We start from the raw sequence: 8,375 nt of genomic DNA, 5'->3' as shown, positions 1-8,375 counted from the left end.
TATATATATGTATATATATGTATATATACGTATATATGTATATGTACATATACATATATATGTATATGTACATATACATATATATACATATATTTAATGAAGACTTGTTTTATATGTTAAAGCATTTGTAATTAGTAGTTTATGTATAGAACTTAATATTTTGTTCATTCCTTGTAATTTATGCTTTAAAATTTTCTTTGGAATCAAAAGGCTCTGCAATAATCGATTAACTACTTAAGATAATCGATTATCACAGAGAGGTTTTCCAAATTGCTAAAAACTCTAGTTTGACCTCTAGAATAATCAATTACCAGAGAATGATAATCGATTATCCATAATCGATTATGACTTGTAATAATCGATTATCACGGCTAGCGGTTGGAGTTTTTGAGTATGTTTTTTTACCGTTGTGCATTCATTAAATGCATAATCGATTACCTTAATGGGATAATCAATTATCATGCGAGAAAAGGCTAACAACGAATTTTTGGATGTTTCCTTGAGTGAGGTCTTTATAAAGATGTTTTAGACTCTCATTCTAACACACAATTGTACGTTTTAAACTAAGTAAAGTGTGACCTAGGGCTTTTGTAATCTTGTGCTTTGACTTTGATAACTTAGTGTTGGCAAAAGCGAGAACTTTCAATATGAGTGTGATTGACTTTTGTTGAGTGAAGTCTTTCATCCTTTGTGAAGATTCAAAGGAAGTGTTCAATTCTTCATTAAGCATTCAGAGGAGGTGTTCATCCCTTGTGGTCTTCAAGGGAAGTGAGTATCATATCTTAGGGTAATAAGAGAGGTGTTTCTAAACTCTTAAACTTATTTTTCTGTGTGATTGTAACATTTTATTGGTTTTGTGATAGTGGAATGTTAATCTCTATTTGCGATTAGCAATTGGACGTAAGGTCCTAGTTATCTGAACCACCGGTACATCTGTGCAATTTTCTCTTCCCTTACTCTATTTTAATTGTTTAATTTATCCAATGAGTAAGATAAAATTGAAAGAAAAATATAAAAGGCATACTTTGCGAAAGAAAACCAATTTATCTCCTCTTTGTTTATGCTAACCATTACGCTTCATCGTTGTGACAAACTAAACAAAAGAACACCTACACATCTTCTTTTTTTTTTTCAATTTTCTTTGTTTAAAATGAATTATCAAGGGCAATTGGGGTTTCTACCAGGACCACCATAATAGAAGTAGTTACCCCAATCGCTAGCACTTCTCGTATGAACATTGTAGCAGCTATCTTTGTCACTGTGAGTGCCAAGGTCTTGTGGATCTATAAGCTTGTTGTTACCATCAACAATCTGAATGTTCTTGAAGTAACTAGCCTTGCCAAAACCTTCCTCAGGGAAATGGCCACTTCCCATTTGAGTTGTGGTGTGTTGGCCATCAGATTCAGAATTCACAACCTCTCCTCCCCACTCAATCATTGAGGCACTGTCAGAAAGGTGCGAGAACAGAGAAGCTGGCCAGTATCCCATAACATGATCACTTCCAAACTGCATCCACCAGTTACCCTCTTTGGGGTCCTACATACACATTGGTTTTCCATAATAGACAACATCAGATGACTTTCTTCCATGTTACTAAATTCATGGACCCCTAAAACAATGTAACATTCAGATATAATGAAATGTGTGTCAGAGATTCACTCAATTTATAATTAACAAGTGTGGTCTGCACAAAACAATGGTAGAATGTCCAATTTATACCTAAGTGCTGGCCATATTTTTATGACAGAATGTCCAATTTATACCTAAGTGCTGGCCATATTTTTATGCCAGAATGTCCAATATCAAGAGATAATATATAAAAAAGGACATAAAAATGTACCTTCCAGACCAGGATGCTGATATAATATTGGGAAGAGTTATACTTGGAAAGAGGGGAGATGCTTGCTCCTAGAGCTATATCTCTGTTAATTTGAATAAAGCCAGAGCAACGGAGATTATAACAACCAGTAGCTTTATATGCATCTGTCTGTCATGGTAGTTGAACAATTGAAACAGGTGAATAAGAAACACAAAAGTAATTAGAGGAAAGGACAAAATTTGAGTGCTTGAATAGATAACTCACTGTCCAATAAGTGAAGAGTCTAGTGTTGTTGTCTCCATACAATTCACGGCTGACCTGATTACCAGAACAGAAAAAGAAAATTGGAAATTAGAAGGAAGGTGATAAATCTAATCTTTATTAGGATGCTGAATTTGAAATTTGCAGACAGAAGATGACAATGGAGAAAAAAATTTAATAATACCTGCCAACCTGCTTCAATGCTGTTGAGATCTTTATCAAAAGAGCCAGCCAGAATCCACATTTGAGACAGGCTAAATTCATGGGATTGTTGAACTTTTGGTTTCCAAACGTTTATGGTTGCCTTGGCTCCATAATACTTATCCCCCTCCACATAAGCTATGGCATGCTAAATGCTCCAAAAAGATCAAAGGAATAAAGAAAAATACACAAAATCAGGAGAAATCAATAAATAAGTAATCAACTTTTATCCTTGGCTCCCATACTATTTTGTTTTTCCTTTTGCATGAAAAGAAGACCTAATATGGTACGTAGTTTACAACTTCTTCTATCTTCTTTTACTTCATTACAAGTATCATGCATGGTAGAGCAGCAGTACCTCGTGGCCACTGTCTGGAAGAGGTTTTGCTGGTTTTGGCTGAGGGAAGCTCCTTTCCTTCTTCTTTCCAAATTGTTGAATAGAGCTTGCCCTTAGTATGTCATTCTTTGATGTCCTTCTCACAGGAATTGTTCCTTGAGGGCACCTTCCATTTTGGTGCCACAGTTGAGTAATAGGCTTGGAATTTGAAGAGACTTTGCTCTCCCCAAAAGGGTGCCCTTCAGGATGGAAATTTGGTTTCATCTGCATCAACAACCCGTTATTGTTTGAAATTCAAGTTTGAACCAAAGGAAAGAGAAAGAAAATGGAGCTAACCAGGGAAAGAATTTTGAATTATAGAATGAAAAGGCACTAGATAAGAAAAGTAAAATTCTTCACCTGAATTTTGTGATTTTTGAGGTCAGGGTGATCCAAAGCTAGCTGGTGAGAGACATGGACGCAGTCAATAATATCTCCATCAGGACTCTGCTTTCACAACAACAGAAATACAAATTAGAAAGAATTAGGCTCATGGATGAGCACAAAAAGCAAATGAACTAAACCAAATTACACTACAATTCCTAGGAAAACCAAGGAAAAAAAAAGGTGCCACTAAAAAGCAAACATAGATTCTGCTCAAAATTCAAGAACAAGTGAAACAGTTAAGCAATGAGTGAAAAGTGGAAGAGGCAGAAGAGAAATAAAAGTCATAGCAGAATTAAGAAAGAAAAGAAAACAAGCTCTTTCTTTCTCTCTCTATACCTTGATGGACCTTACGGGAGGCCTATTCAATTTCTTCAATTCCTTCTGAACCTCAAGCTTCTGACTTGAATCAGCAAAAGCCGAAGGCACCACTACCACCAACATGTAAAGAAACAACAACACAACCTTCTCCATTGCAGCAACCTTCCTAACCAAAACTATTCAACTCAATGAGAAATATTATATATTTACAATCAATATCTATATATCTATATATATAAGATTCTTTTTTTTATTTTGTTTTTCGAATTTATCATTTAAATTAAAGTATTCTAAATTAAAATAATTATTTTATCAATTTACTGTTTATTTAAGTTTAACCATCTTTTAAACTTAATAATATTTTAATTATAAAACTATTTATAAAATAATAAAAATTATTTATAATAGAATTATAAAAAATTATTTGTATTTAATTTTATAATTATAATTGTAACATAATTTTATTATTTTTTATTATCATATAAAAATAAATACATTGAACATGTTTTTACTTATTAAACTGAACTAAAGATATTTGTGTTTATTACAAAGAAATTTTTTGTTAATTAACTAATTCGTTTAAATTTTATTAATCAAAATAATTTTAACTATAAGAAAACATTTATTTTAAATCTTATTTCTATCTATGAGATTTCTTTCGTCATTAATTAGTGATAATGTATTACTCTTTTTAATTTTAGTGCTAATTAATTCATTCTTTTATTTTATATTTGATTGATAAAAATAATTTTAATTAAAGGAAAACATTTATGTCAAATTTTCTTTCTATTATTATAGTATAAGACTTTTTTCACCATAAATAATTAATATTTTGTTACTCTCTTAATTTGTTTTGCTAATTAATTGTAATTACTGAATTTTGGTATTTATTATAGAAAAACATTTATCCCAAATTTTTGGTTTTATTGTATAATATTTTCTCACCATTAATTTATTGATAATTTATTATTATTTTTAATTTTTATGTTAACTAATTTGTTAATTTATTTAAATTTTATTTTAGTTATGAGAAAAAAGTTATTTCAAATTTTATTTCTATTATAATATAAGATTTTTTTTTCATCATTAATTAGTGATAATTTATACTCTTTTAATTTTTGTGCTAATTAATTAATTCCTTCTTTTAGATTTTATTGATAAAAATAATTTTAATTATAGGAAAAAATTTATCATAAAAAATTTATTATAAATTTTATTTCAGAATATTTTTTTCATCATTAATTATTGATATTTATTATTCTTTTTATTTTTATGTTAATTAATTAATTCATTTAGATTTATTGGCAAAATAATTTTAATTATAGAAAAATAATTATCTCACATTTTATTTTTATTATAGTATAACATTTTTTTTCAATATTAATTATTGATATTTTTTACTCTTTTAATTGTTGTGTAAATTAATTGGACTTACCGAATTTTTGTGTTAGTTATAGGAAAACATTTATTTCAAATTTCTTGTTTTATAGTATAATATTTTCTCATCATTAATTATTGATATTTAATTACGTTTTAAATTTTTGTGTTAATTAACTAATTAATTTTTATTGATAAAAATATTTTTAATTATAAGAAAACATTTATTCCAATATTTTTTTAACAACATAACATTTTTATCATCAATAATTGATTTATTATTGAATTATTTAAAAATTAATAAATTTCATACAAAAATTAGACCTCATATGCTAGTCAAATGAAAACTCTAGTGATTTCTTTTTCACCTAACCTTCGATTGTTTCCACTTTCACTTTGTGTGTCGCCCTCATATTACAGAATGCAGCTTCTCTTCACAGAACGCAGCTTCTCCTTCTTCATGGACTTCGCTTCCTCCAACGCAACATCTCACTTCTACCATTGGTCACGCCGGCACCTTACATCCACCGTCTTTCTCTTACCCTAATTGATTATCTCGTCGTGGGTGCTGATTGTAGTGGGCTATGAAATAAGAGCCACCGTGTTGGTAGGGATGGAGCCTTCTGTGCTGACGATAAGATTCACTGTGTTGTATTGGGTGAAATTGGTATTGTTTTTTTTATGCCTGAGGTTATTGGTTGTCGTTGCTCTCGTCTAGATTGGACTCTATTAAGGTTTGTTCTTTTTTCTCCTACTCACTGATATCGGATTTAGGATTGTTATGCTCTTGGTTTGATTTTGATAATGAAATAGTTGCATTTTTTATATGGTCTCTGACGTGAAACATAGAGTAAAATGTTATCATTCTAATGGATGATAGAATGATTTAATTTGTTGTTGGCAGGGTTATTGGATTTGGTGTTTGCCTTGGTGAATCATATATTAATTAGAAAAACAGTTAAGCAATGAGTGAAAAGTGGAAGAGGCAGAAGAGAAATAAAAGTCATAGCAGAATTAAGAAAGAAAAGAAAACTAGCTTTCTCTCTCTCTCTCTATACCTTGATTGAGCTTACGGGAAAAGAGAAGGGCATTCAGGGAACTCACCACCAAAGCAAAAAGTCCTTTGTGGAAATGCATGGTCGTGTAAAGAGTGAGGGAGATGGAGTTTAGAGCGTTTGGTGTCTCATTCTCTATGTGGTGTTGGAAGATGAGGGTGAAAACGAAAAGGGAGAGTGGCCTAGTGATGAAGGTGAAGATGGTGGCAATGGAGTTGGAGATATGAAGAATGGTAGGAAATTGGAGGGTTAAAGGTTGTAGGGTTCTGTCTATGTGTTGTTGTGACAGTGTGTGTGTGCTTATTCAGTTGTGTTAGTGATGGAGAGCATGAAAACGTACCTCCGTGCCCTTCATAACCGTTTTTTTGCAATAGATCCAGATATATTGACACTTTGATAACATTTTGACAACTAACATATGTTAAAATATTATTGGGTCTTTTTAAATATTATTTTATTCGAAAAAGTTGACATGTAAGACTTAATGAATTTAGTATATTTTCATTCTTTTTCTATTGTGCATTTTTGTTTTCAATTTTCGTGTGTGTTTTCTCTCTTTTCTCTCTTACGAAACAAGCATAAAGGATTATTTTCTTCGGCAAGGTAATTGCGAGACTCTGGCGAGGTAATCTGCAAGACTTTGGTGAAACAATGGAAAGCTTCAGTGACAAGGTATTTCCTTTCTCTTTTGTATTTTTTGTTTCTCATTTCTCCTTTCTCCTTTCTCTTTTTCCCTTACTCCGTTTTCATTTACCCTTTGATGTTTTGGATGTACCCATTTTCATTTTTAGTTTGATAGTTGATAATTTATTTTTCATGCAGTTAATTTGTTGGTGGGTTGAATGCAAGATTGACCCCGGAACAGAGTATCGTTATTGGAACTACACCATTCATATTGGTCGGTCGTGAAGAAAAGCTCATTAGTTGATGGTGAGGATGGAGTAGGTTGTAGTGACGACGACGTGTCGCTATGGAAGAGGAAGCCCTTTGCTTTTTCTTTGCGCGTTTTGCCATTGGGGATTTGTTAGGGTTTAAGATTTTGGAAGAGAAAATAAATTATGAAGGGTTCACATATGTGAGGAGAAGTGGGAGAGAGAAATAACTGTGATGGCACAGAGTGTTGGAGAACAAAACAGGGTTTCATTCTGTAATCGCTTACATAGCATTCGTAATCGATTACGACTACTTCTTTTTGAATCCCTAAATTTGAAACATTTCCATGTGTAAATTGTGCACATAATTCCAATAACAGTTATGATATACTTTTGAATGAAATAAAGACATCGAAAGACATTTGGACCAACAAACAAACAATATATTATCTTGAATTACATCAATTGATTTGGACAACACGAACACAACAAAATAAACATAAGCTGAAAATCATATACATAGAAGATGAAAATGATATAATCAAAATAGTGTTATGACTAATTGAATGGGCAAACATGCTAATTGGTGTAGGTAACACAACCTTTCAAATTGAAGTCAATCCATTGCTATAAATGGAAAATTTGACCCAAAACAAAACCAAAAACTTCTTGGGGATTGATGTTCTTACAGTTGGAGAGTGCAGTTGAACTTTGTGTATAATGGTCATGAGGTCCCTGGTAATCGATTACATGTTCTTTGTAATCGATTATCAGGAAATAAAAAAGACAAGAATGGTCTTCCAGCTCACCTGACGTGTTCATTGGTGCACTAAACACCACCATGACCATTAAACTCACCCATCTAAAATAAGAAACATGAAACAACAAATTGAAAGTAAACTCATTTAGGAAGCTTAGAAAAATGTTATTTTTGGAAAATTAACTGCATCTAGTACCATGGTCTAAAAATTATGAGTTAGTAGTCATTTGAAAGCTCTTTGAGTCTAGATTCCAACAAAAAAAGAATCAACTCATTTGGAGATCGGTGGAAAAATTTAAAAACAAAACAACCATTAAAGGTAAAAAAAATAGAGTTGGGGAGTGTTGTTCTTCCAGTTGGAGAGTATAGTTGAAGTTTCTGTACAAATGACCCTCAGGCCTCTGGTAATCAATTACAAGATCCCTGTAATGGATTACCTGGGCAGAAAATGGCCAGCAATGCTTATGGAGCTCATGTAACTTACATGAAAGCACCTAAAAGACAATTTTTCTCAATAATTCAATGGCCTAATGTGTTCATTGTTACACTAAACACCACCCATAACAATTAAACTCATTCACTCATCTAAAATAAGAAAAATGAAATAATAACTTGAAAGTAAACTCATTTAGGTAGCTTAGAAAAACTTTTTTTTTGCACCCATGACCAATAAACTTACTCACGCATCTAAAATAAGAAATATGAAACAATAACTTGAAAGGAAACTCATTTAGGAAGCTTAGAAAATTTTTTTTTTCGGTAGATTAACTGCATCTAGTACAGTGGTCTAAAAATTATGAGTTAGTAGTCATTTGAAAGCTCTTTGAGTCTAGATTCCAACAAAACAAGAATAAACTCATTTGGAGTTCGGTGGAGAAAGTTAAGAGTAAAACAACCTGCAAAGGTCAAAGTTGACAAGAATATATAAAATGTTAACTTTAAGGAATTA

The 8,375-nt window shown here is 31.5% G+C and overlaps 1 protein-coding gene across 1 annotated transcript; it reads right to left on the bottom strand.

Moving 5' to 3' along the window:
- Nucleotides 1-1,124: 1,124 nt before the first annotated feature.
- On the bottom strand, nt 1,125-3,531 carry LOC124846002 (protein neprosin-like). Its single transcript, XM_047323222.2, has 7 exons — nt 3,381-3,531; nt 3,018-3,104; nt 2,640-2,882; nt 2,265-2,429; nt 2,084-2,137; nt 1,841-1,987; nt 1,125-1,536 (listed from the first exon to the last, which is right to left on the bottom strand). Exons 1-7 carry the CDS (start codon nt 3,513-3,515, stop codon nt 1,159-1,161), a joined length of 1,209 nt encoding a protein of 402 aa, XP_047179178.2. The 5' UTR covers nt 3,516-3,531; the 3' UTR covers nt 1,125-1,158.
- Between the last annotated feature and the right edge of the window lie 4,844 nt (nt 3,532-8,375).

The sequence above is a fragment of the Vigna umbellata genome, chromosome 3, assembly GCF_029865625.1.
Source record: "Vigna umbellata cultivar VRB3 chromosome 3, Vumbellata_1.0, whole genome shotgun sequence".
In the NCBI taxonomy this organism is placed as follows: Eukaryota; Viridiplantae; Streptophyta; class Magnoliopsida; order Fabales; family Fabaceae; genus Vigna; species Vigna umbellata.
The sequence above is the reverse complement of the archived record's forward strand: the minus strand, read 5'-3'. Positions and strand labels throughout refer to the sequence as shown.

Excerpts from the sequence above, each read along its gene's own strand:
- LOC124846002 (XM_047323222.2), bottom strand. The coding sequence starts at position 3,515 with ATGGAGAAGGTTGTGTTGTTGTTTCTTTACATGTTGGTGGTAGTGGTG. Across the intron at positions 2,430-2,639 it reads TTCCAGACAGTGGCCACGAG|CATGCCATAGCTTATGTGGA; the intron begins GTACTGCTGCTC and ends TGGAGCATTTAG. Across the intron at positions 1,537-1,840 it reads TCAGCATCCTGGTCTGGAAG|GACCCCAAAGAGGGTAACTG; the intron begins GTACATTTTTAT and ends ATGTGTATGTAG.